General features: G+C 35.9%; 1 protein-coding gene across 3 annotated transcripts in view; it reads left to right on the top strand.

The window, feature by feature from the left end:
• The window catches only part of SS18 (synovial sarcoma translocation, chromosome 18), a 70,220-nt gene that overhangs the window by 36,496 nt on the left and 15,305 nt on the right, over nucleotides 1-18,419 (top strand). For all 3 annotated transcript variants that reach the window (XM_006835030.1, XM_006835029.1, XM_006835031.1), the window contains 3 exons: nucleotides 1,881-2,102; nucleotides 16,078-16,245; nucleotides 16,880-16,984. In XM_006835030.1, the coding sequence (XP_006835093.1) occupies nucleotides 1,881-2,102; nucleotides 16,078-16,245; nucleotides 16,880-16,984 (495 nt within the window). The remainder of the gene's footprint in view (nucleotides 1-1,880; nucleotides 2,103-16,077; nucleotides 16,246-16,879; nucleotides 16,985-18,419) is intronic.

The raw sequence follows: 18,419 nt of genomic DNA, 5'->3' as shown, positions 1-18,419 counted from the left end.
CCGCGGGAGAAAGATGAGGCTTTCTACTCCCGTAAAGATTTACACCCTCGGAAACCCTATACAGGGTCGCTATGGGTCGGAACCGACTTGATGGCACATAACAACAACAACAACAATTAAGTACCTTGTATCTTTTTTCCCCTCTTAACATATTTTGAAGTCCTGGTAACATAACATATTGTGAGCTGGGCTGTTAACCTCAATCATCAGTTCGAATCTACCATTTACTCCATGGTAGAAAGATTTTTTGCTCCTGTAAAGATGTACAGCTTCTGAAACCCTATATGGTGTTGCTATGAGTTGGAACCAACTTGATGGAACACAACCACCACCACCACCACTACCAGAGATACATTTTCGAGACCATCATTTCCTGTTTTTTTTCTGCATTACATTCATTTTTTTCTGGGAAGAGTCCTGGTAGAGGGCTATAGGATAAGTGCAGGACTGCAACGTTGGTGAACCACAAGGTCAGCAGGTCAGACTCACCAGTCGTTCCGCAGAAAACCTAAACTGGGTTGCTGTGAGTTGGGCCTGACTTGATGGCTCTTAACAACAACTCTTAATTTAATTGGGCAGTCTCCGTATGATGGAAATAGAGGTTGTATCCAGTCTTTTGTTACTGTAAATTATTCTGCCATGGATATATATGTGTGTGTGTACTATACGCATCCATCCATACACGTACATGTATATACAAACGCAAAAATATGTATTTGTCTATCTATAGGGTAAATTCCTTCGTAGAAGTATAATTACTGCATATGGATATATCCTTCTAAAATTTGATAGCTAATTTACATTTGTATTCCCTTGACAGTATATCAAAGTGCTTTTTTCTTCATTATATTTTTGAATCAAAACTTTTGATCTTTGCAAATGTGAGAAATGAAAAGATGTTTTCATTTAATTTGCCTTTCTGTTACAAATGAAGCAATCAGTTTTTTCATGTACGTATATGAGCTCTTTTGCAGTTTGTGTGTGAACTGGTCTTTCATGTTCTTTGTTCATTCTTTTTACTGGTTGTGGTCTTTTTATTTGATGCTTGTCTTTTTCTTTTATATTACTTAATTAGTTTAGTTATATGTCTTATAAATGATTCCCCACTTTGTCCCCCAGATAATCTTCTTCGTCTGTCTCCCCACCAGATACTCTTCTTCGTCTTTATATTTTGTTCATGTACAAATGTTTCATTTTTATATTATCTAGTTTATCAATCTTTTATGGCTGTGAGTTTTCTGACTTAGTTAAGGCCCTTCTAGTCTAAGATTATTAAACATTTCTCGTATAGATTGTAGTACTATTATGGTCTCTCTTTTTTGGTGTTTTAATTTTTTATACATCTGGAATTGGTTTTGTTGGAATTGAAGATGATAGGAATCCAACCTATTTTTCTCCAAATGGCTACTCATTTGTCAGCATTTATTGAATTGTCTTTCTTTTGACCCTTGATGTTTAATATCACCACTGTTATTATCTACTAAATTAGCATTTGAGTCTAGTTTGTTACACTCTATTTGGTCCATTGATCTCTCTTAATCATCCCTTGTATGCTAGTACTACACTTACCTTATTTCAACTTTATGGTATGTTTTCACTCTTATAAACTGGTCCTCCCTTATTACTCTTCTTTTGCAGAATGTTTTTGGTTTTTCAGCATCAATTTCTTAATCTGTAAAATGTGAATAATAAATACATCTATCTCACAGGTTTGCTGTCATTCATGTTTAGCATTTACTTTGCTATTGACTAAATATTCAGTTATTGTTAGCTTTTTTAAAAATTGTAGTAATACAAAAAATAGAAAGTTTCCTAAGGTACTTTTGTACAGGTGATCTATTTAACTTTCATATTTTGCTTCTGATCATTTTTCTTCAAAGGACCTAACCATATGCCTATGCAGGGACCTGGACCCAATCAGCTCAATATGACAAATAGTTCCATGAATATGCCTTCAAGTAGCCATGGATCCATGGGAGGTTATAACCATTCCGTACCATCATCACAGAGCATGCCAGTACAGAGTCAGATGACGATGAGTCAAGGCCAACCAATGGGAAACTATGGCCCCAGACCAAATATGAATATGCAACCAAACCAAGGTAAGTAATTCTCATGTCAGGCTCGACTAGTATGTCTCTGAAAGTTAGACAGTTCTACCAAGTTGTTAGTGGATATGAAAACAACACTTTTGAAATGAGTTGATGGTCAGACCCATTTAAAGGGAAAGTTGAATTTGAAATTAGCTTAAATTGCTCTCTCTGTTTTTAAAAAATAATACTTAGAAAACTGTTTTCTCAACTTTTTACCTATTAAGCAAAACATTGCATTCTTTGATTACCTTTAAAACAACACTTCAACAATACAGATCCCAAATAAAACTGTATATAAGCCAGTTGTCCCAAAAGGCATAAAAATAACGTGAGCTTAGACACAATTTTCAAGTAAATATTTGTTTATATACTACCTTTGTAAGTAAAATCTCTATATAAAACAACTACTCTATTGTTAATTTATTAAGATTATATTAATTTATATACTTTTCCCTTGATTTTTAAGTGTGTTTTTGATTCTAAGCTTCAGCACTAAGAGGTAATTCTAATATAATTTGTTGTTAGAATGTGCTGTGAAGGTAACTGCTGTACTCATCTTCTTAGAGTGGTATGAGTCTATTAAAATTTACTACTCATCTCTGAATGAAATTGTTATCTTGTTTCTCTTTTAAGTATTCATGTGACTAATAACTAAAAACCAGTAAGTGGCGCTCTGTTCTGCTAATTGCTTGTTAAAACATTTGGCATATTGCCAGACTAAATCTATTTCAATTATGAAATGTGGTAAGGTTAAGAGTATAAAATATAATTAAATGTATTTGCAATACTGTTGTAGATTTTGCTTTTGAAAAACAAATCACTAAAGTGTGCACCCAGATAAAAGAAGATGATATTAATCTTTTGCTAATGTTCACGGTAATACATTCTAATTTTAAAATATTAATACAGATTTCCCCCTCTAGTTTTTATGCTATATACTGAAAATAAGGGGAGAAAATAGAGCAAATTGTTGTGAATGTAACTTCACAAAATTGGCGTTTGCTCCATATTTTCTCCAGGTTTTTTTATCCATATAATTGCAGTGTTTCCTTTTTGAAAGCTAGGTCAATTAATGGTTCTAGTCAGTAGGATCTAGTCAGTTCTAGGTCAGAAGGGAGTTCAGGTATTTCTCTGTACAGTTTGGTTATCAAGAAAATTGATAATGTGTATGATAAGCAGCTTCCTCTGGTAGTATAGTGGCTATGAGTTGGGCTGGTAACCTCAGTGTCAGCAGTTCAAAACTACCAGCTGTTCCACCAGAGAAAGATGAAGCTTTCTGCTCCGGTAAAGATTTACAGCCTCAGGGTCGCAGTGAGTCAGAACTGACTCCATGCCACACCGCCACCATGTATATCAGTGGTCCACTTCTTAGAATCTCAGAGCTAAAGAAAAGGTAGGGTATGCATAAAAATGGATTCTGTTGCTCCTTTGTTGTTGTTGTTGTTATGTGCCGTGGAGTCGCTTCCCACTCATAGTGATCCTGTACAGGGAGGGTTTCTGAGGCTGTAAATCTTTTTGGGAGCAGAAAGCCTCATCTTTCTCCTGTGGAACAGCTGGTAGTTTTGAATTTCTGACCCTGAGGTTAGCAGCCCAATTCGTAACCACTATGCTGTCAGAGCTCCGTCTGTTGCTCCATGGTATGATTTAATTCATAATAAGTCATGAAGAAGAAAACAATAAATGCAGCAGTGTCCGTGGTAGAAAATAGTTATTGTGTCTAGAGAAAAGGAATTGTGTTCTGTACAAGAATTTTTTGTTCTAAATTTAGGATCTAAGTATTAACTGTGTTTTTAAATGCTGTATTTTATATTCATGTATAGTTTTTAGTATTGCAGTTATATTACTTTTTTTGTTATAATCTTAAGATTGATGAATTACTTAATAGAAAATAAACACTATACAGAAAATTAACATGTAGAGATGTGACTCAAAAAAAAAAAAAATTGATAAGGCACTTTTCAAATTTGATAGTTGAGTAGAGCCACTAAGGAAATTTTTTGTGTTTTAAAAAAATCTGTCCAGGAAAATAAAATTAATTCATTAAATTTAGATGTTTCAGGCTCAGAAGAAGAAAATTATAATGAAAAAAGTGACAGTTATGCAATGTTCTGTCAATATCCAATTTTTGATCATAACATAAAATACTTTATATGGTACCTCTTGTTGGGTGAAAAAAAAATGTATGTTTTATTTGAAATTTTAAGATTCCTTTCCATGATAATAAAGCATTAAAAGTAGTTTTATGAAAATAAGCTACATGTTCTGGTGTGGCGCTGTAGGATCAGCACTGGACTGCTAACCACAAGGGCAGTGATTAAAGCCCACTGGCCACTCCCTGGGAAGTTCTATACAGGATCTTATGAGCGTGAACCAACATGATGGCACTGAACAATAACGAAGAGTTTATTAGTCAACGAAGAGAAATACTTACATATTCCTTAAACTTAAATTTGTCAAGTAACAACAACAACAAAAACCCAAAACCTGAGAGAATTTTGTCTTAATAGGAAAATTTAAATAGCAGTATGTGATGGTGGTGGTGGTTATGTGCTGTGTAGTCGGTTCCAACTCCTAGCAACCCTATATAGGATTTTCCAGGCTGTAAATCTTTACGTAAGTAGAAAGCCTCATCTTTTCTCCTGCAGAATTGTTGGTCGTTTCAAATTGCTGACTGAGAGATTAGCAGCCTGACTCGGAACGGCAATGCTACAAGAGCACCTTGAATAGCAATATGTAGGACATTCTAATTTAAGTGACATTTTTTAGAATTTTTACTAATCATATGTTGTGGGTTAATGCACTGGACTGCACTATAGGTTTGAACCACAATGTCAGCGGTTCAGACTCACCAGGCGCTCCTTGGAAACCCTATATAGGGTTGCTATGAGTTGGAACTGACTCTATAGCACTTAACAATAACAGTGACATATGATATTTGTCTTCCAAATGAAGTGTTTTAAGTTGAAGTCTTGATGCATTCATTCTGGTAGTTTTGGGGTGGTTTCACTATGAGTTGGAACCGACTCCATGGCACATAACAGCAACATATATCCCCCCAATTTCTACCCTTACACACACACACACACACACACACACACACCCCATTCTCTTCCACCCTCGGTGCCTGCAAATTGCTCTGTGAACTCCCTGTCTTTTTACCCTTCTTGCTTTCTCTTAGCTTTAAATGGTGCTGTAGGAGAAGCACTGGGCTGCTAACCTCAGGTCAGCATTTCAGACACACCGGCCACTCCTCAGAAACCCTTTATAGGATCTCTGTGAGTTGGAAATGACTCAACGGCACTAACCAACATTGACCTCTCTGAAATCTTGTCATTGTGATTTAAGAGTTTGATTGAAATTAACTCATAGGACAGATATTCTCATATATTTAGTTTATTATTTTGATTTTTTTAGAGAAATAGTCTGCTAATTCATAATATTACCTCTACTGTTAAGGCACATTGTGTGTTAATACTACTTATTAAGGATTAGAAGTCTGAAAGCTTTGATGAGCTCTGTGCCAGTGATAAAGTTGTTAAGTACCGTCCAGTCAATACCGACTCTTAGAGACCCTGTAAAGGGTTTTCTGAGGAGCGGCTGGTGATCTTGCTGTTCAAAGTGACCTTGCAGTCCAGTGCCCTAACCCACAGTGCCACACCAGGAGTCCAATGATGTAGCAGTTGGTACTTAATTTTAGTTGATTTGTATTGTTTTATGTATCAGTGAATTGAGAAGTATGAAATTTTTTATACTGCAAATAAGCAAATGTTATTATAGCAGAATCTTTTCTATCTGTGGTTCTTTAGGGAATCTACTGCTTCTAAGTGAAAGATTCAGTAAGTTTTTAAAGTTGATTTGTTTTTCAAACTGCTTTCAGAATTGTTGCTTTTTAATTATGGTAACATAAACTCTAATATGAGTTATTTTCATTATTATCTGGAGAAAGCTCATCAGTTATCTCTTTGAACTTTAGTAGTAAAGCTTGCATTCAAAATGAACCATTTTCCTACATCTCTTGTTTTACATAAATAATGTCCTCGCCATATTTTTTTCATAATGTTTACCTGCTATATGTTATTATATAAGCATACTGTAAGATTTAAAAAGTCATGTTGATGATTCCATATCTTTTTTTGTTTTCTTTTCTGTCCAATGGATTTAATGTTAAGTCTTCATCTTGGTGACTGTTGACATAGAAATTTGGTTTTTAGCAGCATCCTCTCATCAGTTTAACCCTCCAGTTTGTAAAGTAGCCCCTATCCTAGCAGGATTCCTGCTCTGCAATTTGCCTTCCCTCTTCATAGGGTCACTATGGATTAGAGTCGACTTGATGGTAACAAGTTCAGGTTGTTTTATTTTTACAGGTTTTCACATCTACAAGTACAGATTTTGGATGGGGGTGCAAATACCATTCAATCCAAACAAATCATTTCAAATACTTTATTCCATAAAAATGTCATTTACTGTCCTGTTTTGAAACGTAGTGGGTTTGAATGAATGAGAAATGTCCATGGCCTCATCTTTGTTTGCTGTTAAAATTGGTAATTGATAAAATATTGCTAATATTGCAAGTTTCTATTATAAAGTGTTCTAGGTATATTCCCAGTTACCTGCAAGTTAATTCCAACTCATTCTCCTGAGTTAGAGCTCATGTATCTGAGTTTAGAACCATAGGGTTTGATTGACTGCTTTTTTAGAAGTAGGTTGTCAGGTCTTCTACGGTGTCTCTGGGTGTACTCAAACTTCCCATGTTTCAGTTAGCAGCCTAGCATGTTAACAGTTTGTACTGCCCAAGGACTCTTGTGTATAAAAATAATAATGTTACGAAAAATCTGGGAAATAGAGGAAAGCATAGAGTATAAAATAAAAAAAATCTATAACTTTGCTTTTCCACATTTTAAATTATTCCACAGATTAAGTAGAGGGTAATCCACAAGGTACAAACATTTTGTTGTAATTACATAATAATTTATAAATATTTGTTTAATTGTTTTTCTTAAACTATAATTTCTCTGAAGTTACGAACTTGTTTTGTTTACTACTTTATCATATTTGTTGAATGACTGATTTAGCTGGGTATATTTCTTCCTGTCATCTCAGATGTAAACCTAACATCCTTCTTTGTGGTTTTGTCATCTATCACCTGTCATTTCAAGATGGAACAAAGAAGAAGTTGACAGTTACTGTTCAATAAAACAGATGAATGTCAGTTTTAGCAAAACGTTTTGAGTTTGGGAAGCAACATCCAGATTAATTTCTGTTCAACAGATTTAAAGTCTTAGTTTTATTAGGTTTCATTTAAATAAAAAACAAAAAACCTTAAGAGTTTTGAAGAAATTATAGAAAGTTACAAAGATAATAAAGATAAATGCTGTGTATCTCCCCTTTATCTCTCATACCTGGAAATGACTGTTTCTGTAATTTTGTCATGTTGATAGTCTTACTATGAATGGACTCAGGTGTTATGGGTTCATTGTTATTTTCAGATTGTCTTTTTTTTTTAACTAAGCATAATGTCCTTGAGATCTGTCCAAGTTTCTGTGTATAACAATTCATTCTTTTTCATTGCTGAGCAATATTCCATGGAGTTTGGGTTTGGCTCTTTTGGATAAGCACTGGATTGCTAACCACAAGGTCGGTGGTTCAAACCCCCCAGCTATGCCTTGATGGAAATCCTATACCAGGATCACTTTGCGTTGGAACTGACTTGACAGCACTTAACAACAACAGTAAATTCCATAGTATAGGTGTACCACATTTCAGCCATCCACCTATGTGTGACATTTTGCTTGTTTCCAGTTTTTGGTACAGCATATAAAGGTATTATCATGTTCATATTTTTATTTGGATGTAAGTTTTCATTTCTTTGGAATAAATTCTTAGGGGTGTGCTTGTTGCATCATATGATAAGTGTATGTTTTGGTTTTTCAGAAAATGCAAACTGCCAGAGTGACAATAACATTTTACAATCCCATTAGCATTGTAAGAAAGATCCACATTCTCCATATTCTTGCTATAATTTTTTATTGTCACTACTGACTCAAAGCACTGTGGGGTTTTTAATGGCTAGTGGTGTTGAACATCTTTTTGTGTGTTTATTTACCATCTGTGTATCTTCTTCATTCTCTCTTCATATCTTTTGCCTGTTTTCTATTTGTATTATTAATTTTTTTACTGTTAAGTTTTGAAAGGTATTTATATATTCTATATAAAGGTTTACAGCCTTGGAAACACCATACAGGGTTGCTATGAGTCGGATCCAACTCCACGGCACATAACCATGACCTACCACCATATATGTGAGTTTTAGGGTTGAATTAAAAAATTTAAAAATATTTTATTATGCAAAATTTCAAACAAAAACATAGAAAGAATTGTGTCTGTACACTACCTACCCATGTATTTTGCAGTAAATAGTTTCCTAAATTTACTTTGTCATATCTGTCTATCCATCTACTCATCCATCATTGAGTACATCTTCTTATTTAAAGTGTATTTTGTTGTAATTTACAGCATCCTTGCCCCATAGGCACACAGCTTTACTCAGTCTGTTGGCCTGGAGTTTGCAGCTGCTCTGTCTTTCCATGCCACTCACTGCCTCTGGTGTTGCCTCTTTTCTAGGCAAGGGACCCCATGCTCGACTCCTGCTCTTCTTCTTAATGGTCCTGAGATATCTGTTTTTGAAATGAAAAGTCAACCTTTCTCTTGTTGTATGTTGCCTGCTCTGTCACCCATGTTAGCATGTGTCTACAAATTTTTCTTCCCCCACACCATGGCAACCTTCATAGATTATTGGTTTTGTCAAGAAAACCTTTTCATGTATTTATTTTTTAACTTTTTACAACATTGATCTCATACAATATTTGCCCTTTTGTGATTGACTAATTGCACTTAGCAGAATGTCCTCCAGGTTCACCCATGTTGTGGGGTGTTTCATAGATTCATCATTATTCTTCAGTGTTTTGTTACTACCATTGTGAGTACATACCAAAGTTTGCTTAAACATTCTTCTGTTGATGGGCATTTAGACTGTTTCAGTCTTTTTGGGATGGGTCTTTTAAATAGCATATTGAAGGATCCGGCTTTCTTACTCATTTTGCTCTTTATGTCTTGACTGCTCATGACTGGTAATATTTATATTCAGTGTAATTATCGATAGGTATGAATTGATGGTTGTCATTTTTCTGTGTGTGTTTTTTTGTGTGGTGCTGCTGGATTCTGTGTTCCACAACATTTTCTATGCTGAGTTCATTTTGTTTGTGGGTTTTCTTTTTCATTTCAGTTGTGTTTAATTTCTGTTTATCAGGATTTTTGCTATTGTATTTGAGGGATAGCATTTCTGTGTGTATGATTCTTGGTTGTCAATCTTTTTCTTCCAGAGCTTTGTGAATGTCATCACATTGCCTTCTTGCTTGCATGGTTTCTACTGAGAAATCAGTCATATTGTTTCTCCTTTGTAGGTAACTTCTTGTTTTCCCCCAGCTTGTCTAAGGATTCTCTCCTTGTCTTTGATTTTGGAAAGTTTAATTATGATATGTCTTGGTAATTTTTTTTGGGAATCTGTTCTGTTTGGAATTTGTTCAGTTTGTATGCTTATCTTGTCATCTTTCATGATGTAAGGGAAGTTTTCTTCCAACAACTCTTGAACAATTTTTTCTCTGTTTGTCTCTTGCTATTCTGGAATTCCAATCACCTACAGGTTTTTCGTCTTCATGGTGTTCCACAAACTCTTAGGCTTTCCTTCATAGTTTTTCATTCTTTATCTGATTGTTTTCCTAGCTTACTGGTTGTTGTTGTTAAGTGCCATCTAGTCACTTCTGACTCAGTGACCCTGTGTAGAGTTTCCAAGGATCTTGAACTGCTGACGTTGTGGTTCAAAAAACTGCAGTCCAGCGAATCAACCCAGTGCCACACCAGGACTACAGCATACTAGTAGTGAGAGATTTATCTTCAAGCTCACTAACTGTGGCTTCAATTGCTTTGCATCTGCTACTGTGCCCTTTGAGTGTATTGTCCATCTTTGAAACCGTAGTAGTATTGTTCTGTATTTCTAATTGTAGGTTTTGTATTGTTTCAGTATTTGCATTTATTTTGTCTGTTCGTTCTTGTAGTGTTTTCTTGAATTCTTAAGTTTCTTCTGTGTTCTTCTTGCTTTCCTTGATCTTTCTGTGGATCCTTGAAGGTACCTACTTATTCTTTTTGCATTCCTTTTCAGTTAGTTCCATTACTTTTTCTTCCTCAGAATCATCTTCTGGCTCTGTATTTTGGTTATGTGTTTGAGTCATTCTCTCATGTTTCTTCGTGTGAGCTAAAATTGCCTGTTGTCTCTGGGGCATTGTGTCGTTATCGTATTTGTAAAAATAAACAGTGCACTTGTTTTCCCTGGAGGGGAGAAATCTCTCAGGGGCTCCTGCAGCTCAAGAAGCTCATAAGATAGTTACTGAAGGGATGTGACAGCAGAGTTCTGGCTCTAGCTGGAGTTCCCATTGGTCTCAGTTTTATCCATGTTCAGGGTACTCAATCTGCAGGTAGTTCCTGGGGACCCTTGCTGGAGCTGATTTGGTGTCTGTCAGAACCACAGTGAAGTTGGGGCAGTGTGACTTTTTAAATGCTGATTTGATGACTGCAGATTTTGTGTATCTGGAGCTGAGCCCACCTGAATCTAGGCACCAAATGGTGTGGCCAGCCCCACCTCACACTGGTGTGGCTCCCAACCACCTGGCTCCAAATTCCCAGAGAGCAGGGTCTGTGTTGGTGATGGATGAGAGTGGGAGCTGGCCACACTTCTAGATCATCAGAGGAGCATTGAGAAAGAGAAGAATTTGTAAGAAGAAATTACAACTTTTCAGTCACCCATGTGACTCCTCTGCCACGCCTCTCTCCACTGTCAAAGTTGCTCACAAGATATTCGAGCTGTGTCTGGTCAGCTGTTTACCAGTCATGTCAGTTTCCTTCTCTTGCTGTCTGTGTTTGCCCTCTCCTCCCAGCAAGCACTCCATCCATCTCTGTAAACTTTCTTCTGAAGTTCAGGGTACCAGAATTTTCATCTGCATCTGATTTATTTTCTCTCTTGTATCTTTGTTGTGGCGGATTGGTATAGTGCATCTGCCTAGTCTGCCATCTTGATAAAAGTAATTGCCGAGATCCAGGTGCCCAGTTGAGCCAATTTAAAAGATTTTGTATGAACTGTAATCTGATATACTTTTTAATGGTAGAGGGGTAACACTTTCCTTTAGAACACTATTTTTCCATGTGTGGTCCTAGGTCAGCCTGGGTCACAATCACCTTGGATGATTTGTGTGTTCCACTTCATAACTGCTAAACCAGAATCTCTAGAGGTAGGTTTTACAAATTACATTTTAACAAATACTCCAAGTGATGTTATTCATAGTTCATTCCCTCAGAATTGTTCTGGACAAGATAATCTCTTCTGTGCCAGGTGGCTCATTATTCCTCACCTTTCGTGCTAAGGGACACAAAGCTGGACATTCTAATGTAGTCCATCTCCATGGCTTCCTACCTGGGCAATTAGGGTTTTGATTTTCACAGTTGATTGTTACCTGTGCTACATAAATTTCATAGTTCTTAGGCATCCCTCTCAGTCTCCAATAGATGTTTAGCAATAACTTTTTTTTAAAGTTATTTTTACTGTATAAAGGAAAAACAATTGCTAAATTAGGAGGTATTGTTTAAGAAATAATTTGTTTTGCTGCATTAATTAAGCCAAATTTCTTTGTATTTCCTTATTTCAGAAAGCTAAGTTCATAATAGAATTCCCTGACTAGTTTGTAGACAATGCCTTTGGTTTAAAACTATACCCTGAAGAAATCCAGGGTCTCTCAGTCATTTTGGGCAGAATGACTTGTTAGGGAAGAGGGAGTAGTATCCTATGCATTGTAGGAAGTACTTAGCAGTCTGTCTGAACTCTTCCCACTAGGTGTCAGTAATAACTCTCAGTCCTGTTGTGACCACCAAAAATACCTCCAGACGTTGCTAAATGGAAATGTCCTATGGTGCAGACAAAAGCAACCACAGTTGAGAATCACTGCTTAATCATCGAGTAATATGAGGAAAGGCATATAAAAATGTGTTACAAAAGAAATTATAATGACAAAAGTGTTATTATATGAGGGAAAGTAAAAAAAATATTGCTACTAGAGTTTCCGTTCATAGGTACTTATTTTTTTTAAGTTTTTATTATGAATTGTGTGATAGTTTACATGGGAGAACAGCAACTTCATCCTATTGTAATTTTGTTTCATTACAATGATTATAATCCCCTGTATGCATCGTCATTCAACAACATTTGCTTCCATTCCCTCTGGTTTTTTTTTTGGATGTACACCGAAGCACTCAGGAATATATAACCAATCAACAACCAAAGGGAACACCCTGCAAGACTGCCCCCCACCCCACCCCTGCTGTCAGCACACAGCCCCTCTCTCTCCCGGAGTCCAGAGTTCCCAGCCACTCCGTTTCTCCACATCATCATCTCTGCCATACGTACCTTTTAACTAAACATTTTTAAACATGTCTTGGCAATCAGTGGTTAGCAGCAGACACGTTATCTCAGTAACTACTTGTCTTAATCTCATTAGGGGACCTTCAAAACAAGGTCCATTCAGAACAGTAGCTTCTGAGGGGATCTGCTGGGCCAATTTCAAGGTGGAAAGGGCAGCTAAAAGTTTAGGAAGACTATGTATTAGAACCCAAAAAGGTAATTTGTATAGATTTTTCTAAGGAACACAGGGGTTTATTTATAAAAATGGTTTAAGAAAATTGAAAACTGCTTTAGTCGGAGAAAGTCCTGGACAAGTTGTACCAAGGAGCCTCTTTTCTGTCACAACAGTGCACATGCTTATATTTCAAGAATAGCAAGGGCTACTGTATCCACCTATGGCTCTGATCTTGCCCCTTTAGACATTTTATACCTAAAGTTAAAGACCATTTCAAAGAGCATGATTTGAATCCCTTGACTTAAAAACTGATGTTTTAATGTGGTATAAATAATAGTATGCAGGTTGTTCTGGGAAGAGTTAGAGAGATTGAGGAAATGTTGAGAAACAGTTGCTTCACATTTTCATAGTTTTGTTAATAAAACGTATATTTAAAAGTATAATTTCCATTTTGTTTTTTACAGGTTAGGTTTCTTCAGCCTGTTAAGGACTCAAGTCTTTACATGGGCTCTGGTAGTGGCCGTGGGGCAGCACCTGCAGGTCTAAATTGGGGTGGGGGTGTTCGATCCTTCCGAGCTTCAGGAGTACGGTTCCTGACCATCTGATTGTGAATGGCACAGCTCACACAATAATGCAGTTTCACATACAGCTTGGGACGCAACGTACGCGTCAGATACTTGCTTTGGCAATATCTCTGACGACTGTGGCCTCTACTTTGTTTCAAATTACGAACTTCTTTATGGCCTTGTCTTTGAAAGGCCTGCAGCGGGTATAGTTCATGCAGTGAAATAGGCAGTACTTGGCCATGACCCTTTTTGGCACGACCATGGTTTCTCCATTTCTTTGTCATCTTTTTGGTTTATCTGTGTGTGTGCATAGATAAAAAGAAAAGCACCTTTTAACAGTGCTGCCATACCCCATTCTCTTTGTGGCTTCAGGCTTGATCTGGAATGATCTCAGGGGATACTTTGAGGGAGGGAGAAACGCCACACTTGTGTTTCTACAGAGTCTGTACCATTTTGCATTTCCACCATCAGTGGATAAGTGTTCCAGTTTCCCCATGTTCTTGCCTACATTTGTTATTTTCTAGTTTTGTTTTAACTGTCTTCATGTTAAGTGCCACCGAGTTGGTTCTAGACCCTGTTTAGGGTTTCTGAGGAGCGGCTGGTGGGTTTGAACTGCTGACCTTGAGGTTCAAACTGATCTTGTAGTCCAGTGCATTATCCTGTAGCGCCATACCAAGACTCCATTAACTATCGGTGGTGGTTGTTATGTGCCACAGAGTCAGTTCCAACCCATAGCGACCCTGTACAGGGTTTCCGAGGCTGTAAATCTTTATGGGAGCAGAAAGCCTCATCTTTCACCTGTGGAACAGCTTGTAGTTTCAAACTGCTGACATTGAGGTTCGTGGCCCAATTTGTAACCACTACGCTACCAGAGTGGGAGTGAAATTTCATTATGGTTTAGAGTTGCACCTTTCTGTTGTTTAACAGTGCTGAGCATGTAAAGGTCTGTTCGAGTCCAGTGCCTACTTTTTATAGCTTATTTTTGAGTAGAGGTAGTGAATAGGAGAATAGACACGTGTTTTAAAATCAAACTTGAGTTTGTTTCTCAATATATATTGTTGTTGAGTGCCATTGAGTCAGTTCTAACTCACAGCAACCCTATATAGGGTTTTCATGGAGCAGCTGGTAGGCTTGAACCACCAACCTTGCATTAACAGTAGTGCTTATCCTACAGATCCACATCAGGACTCCATTGAATATATATTGTTATTGTTGCTAAGTGCCATCGAGTCAGTTCCAACTCATAGTGATTCTGTATAGGGTTCCTGAGGAGCTGGTGGTGAGTTTGGACTGCTGACCTTGTGGTTCGTATTGACCTTGAGGTTCAGCATATCCTACAGTGCCACACCAGTGTTCCTTGGTTTTACTCAACAGTGTTCCTCGGTTTGCTCAACTGAAACCTTAAAAATAAGGATACTTATTTACCTCTAGTAGTTTTTAATTTATATGAAATAAATAATCTAACTAGTGTAGGTAAGTTTTCTTCTCTTTCATTTTATACTAAGCTACCTTACCTGGTTAAGAATACTCTTATCTACTATTAAGAGTTTGTTTTCTTGTTGGAAAAAGACTCCAGAGCAATCTTTGAAAAGTTCCTACTTAAGATAAAATTAGAAGTAAAAAGGAATATGAAAAGTAAGAAATAAAAAAGTGAATAGGAAAATAAGAGCTCGATAAAGCATTTCTTTTAGTTAAAGCAGTTCTTCACGTTGGAATGAGGTGAAGTCTTTATGCTTATATTGTGCTGTTGTAGCTCAGCAATACATTTAAAGAGAAGGGGACTTTAATTTTGTTTTTTAGTGTTGGTTTAAATAACCTTTTGGCTCATCTGGGTAGTTTTGCTTATAAAACTTTTCCAGTGTTTCTTACCTTTTTGCCTTTTGTACTTTTTTCTTCAATTGTCCCCAAGTCAATAAAAAGGAAGTATGTAACTATCTTATCAGGAAACAGGGAGATGACTCATACATACTTCTGAGACATTAATGGTTGCAGTGGCAGAATCATGAGTTCCCCACACAGTAGCTTGGCCCAGTGAATCTCTGAGGAGCTGCTTACATTGTTAGATGGCAACATGGAACTTTATGGCCATTGTTGATTATTTCATATGATATATATTTTACTGTTGCCAATGTGATACTTGTAGCAGTGGTAGTTTAGCTACTCTGATATTGTTCACTTTGGAAACTACATAGTGCTGATTTCTCAGTCTCTGGTTTTTGTTAAGGTGTTTTTGGTGTGTGTGTGTAACCCTTTTTAGTTAAATTTTAAAATTGTATAGTTTTGAAAAGGAGAGAAGGCCCTCTAAATTTTTGCCTTAAAATTATTAGGTTTATGAAATTCTGTTAATGCTAAACTATTTATAAAAGTGTGCGTGGTTTTCCTATAGCCCATTATGTAATGAATTGGTTTTGATAACAGAGTATAATAGAAACATATATTCAAGGTATTCAGATAGTGCATAGTTTTATGTGTAAAAAATGACTAGAATAATCTTCCAATGGTATTCAAATCATCTTACATGAATTAGTTGCTTTGCTTTTTGATTGCAGGTTCTTTTAGCAGTGTGAGATTTAATTATTTATTAATTAATTGATGAATTTATTTAATTATTTTATTTCACATTGATTTTTAAGTTTAATTTGCTTTTATCTTTTGGAGTTATGTGATAAAGTATTCTTCCATTTCTCTTAAGATTTTAAAATTGCATGCAAAAAAATGTATTATATTATGTCTCTTTTTCAGGTCCAATGATGCATCAGCAGCCTCCATCTCAGCAGTATAATATGCCCCAGGGAGGTGGGCAACATTACCAAGGACAGCAGCCACCTATGGGAATGATGGGTCAAGTTCATCAGGGCAATCACATGATGGGTCAGAGACAGATCCCTCCTTATAGGCCACCTCAACAGGGTAAGGTGCCATTTTGAAAGTTTCCTGTTTAATGTAAACGAGAATTTGAAGGTTCTAAATTGTATTACACTTTTGGTTTTTAAACATAATAAAGAAAAGTTGGATTTTTTTATTATCCTCTTGATTTTCCCCTTAATTCCTTAAAAGGTAATAAGTACAGTAGATACAAAGGATCATGTAGTGGTATGTAGTTTTCTTTTCTGGGGAAAAGTTACATCATAAAATTTTGTTTATCAGAACTCACTAATTAGTAGCAGAGGAGACTTATTTTGTTTTTGATAAGTTAATAAATGTATGAACAAGACCAATTTTATTTCAGACTACTATAATATCAAAATAAACCAAAAGGAAATTGTCTACCAGTTTGATCCTCGTTTTAAGACTTTAGTGTTTATTTCTCTGAATTGGTACTGCTTGTTATTGCATGTATGGTCTTCACATTAATTTTAGTGAAATGTGGTTTGCTATGTGTGTTTGTATGAGTATGTATAAGAATAGTTGAAAATATCTGAAATGCCAGAGAGTGGGAGGGGAACCTACAACTGAGAATCTCTCATAACATCAGATTAGAAAGCAAGTCTTTGATGACATAGAGAACAAATTATTTACATCTTGACTGGTTGTGGTTTTTCAGGCCCACCACAGCAGTACTCAGGCCAGGAAGACTATTATGGGGACCAATACAGTCATGGTGGACAAGGTCCTCCAGAAGGCATGAACCAGCAATATTACCCTGATGGTAATCTCTCCTAATGTTAACTTTCCCACTTTCTACCCCTGCCCAATATTAATGGAGATAGGTATTCAAAACATTTTAATGAGGATGAAGAAACGTAACAATCTGTTTCTTCTAAGTTTAGAAAAACTTTAAGTAATTTAAAGAATCAATGATAGCATTTGTTTATAAGCTAATTAAAAGTATATTTTTTTGTGGCTGTTCCATATTAGTACCATCAGGAATCATTTTCTGTCATAAGAATCCTCTCATATAAAAGAGGACCCTTTTATTTGTAGAATTGCTAATATCAACCAAAGCAAGTAGCATTGATTTATTCTATTTAAGTAACTGCTTTATTGAAAAATCGTTCACATACCATAAAGTTCACCCATTGGTTTTCATTTATGTGTTGTATAAATATAGAGAGAATATAATTCTTGGTTTCTGTTAGATACATCTCAAAGAACAATGGTCTATATACAATATCCATTTTAGAAAAAATTTTAAGGGTAAATTGTACTCATAATATAGCTTTTTAGATTTAATAGGATAAAAAAATGACATTTAAAAACCAGGTTTTAGTATTACTGTTTTTATGGTGTCCTGGTGTGGCACTGTAGGATAAGCACTGGACTGCTAACCACAAAGTCAGTGGTTCAAAGTCATCAACTGTTATTTGGAAATCCTATACAGGGTTGTTATGAGTCGGAACCGACTCAGTGGCACTTAACAACAATATTAAGTTTTTTAGAATTATTTTAGTGGTAAAGTGGCTTATGAAAAAGTGGGCAGTGAAGATGTGTACTGCACTTAGATAATCTAAATAGTAACAATCCAAGCATACATAGAGGTTTTTGCTGTATAATTCTTGACATTAAAAAATATATATACTTTTCAAAAATTTAAAAAGTTGAACAAAAAATTATTCAAACATATAAAACTGAAAGTTAACCCTTGATTATTCACTTTACAAAATAATTCTCATTGCTATGAAAGGTCTTGCCCTTGCCCAAAGCTTTATTGATACAATCCGTTCCCTAACAGAGACACTTGGGACACTAGGAAGCTATAAGAAAATGTAAGTCAGCAAGATCAAATATGGTGTCTTTAAAAAATCATTTTGCCTGCCATTTTGGTAAATACATAAAGAATAAAGGCAAGAATCAGTACTTAAGAATACTGGTGTTTTACGGAAGAGGCTCTGGCTGTATAGGCGGAACCAACACTCACCTCGTCTTTTACATACAATAAGTGTTTATCAGTGATAGTGGTGATGTATAGGGATAATTCTGGTTTGAAAATGATGCATTTTTATAACCACAGATATTCATGCACTGAATTATTCAGAATGTTTTTTCTATTTTTACTTTACTGTGTAACTATACTATTAAGATTTATTTTTTTAATTTAAAATGTTAGGAAGTTTATAGTGATGGTGGTGAGTAGTGGTGGTTTT

The sequence above is a fragment of the Chrysochloris asiatica genome, unplaced genomic scaffold (assembly GCF_000296735.1).
Source record: "Chrysochloris asiatica unplaced genomic scaffold, ChrAsi1.0 scaffold00015, whole genome shotgun sequence".
NCBI lineage: Eukaryota > Metazoa > Chordata > Mammalia > Afrosoricida > Chrysochloridae > Chrysochloris > Chrysochloris asiatica.
This window is presented reverse-complemented; position numbering and strand designations above follow the sequence as displayed.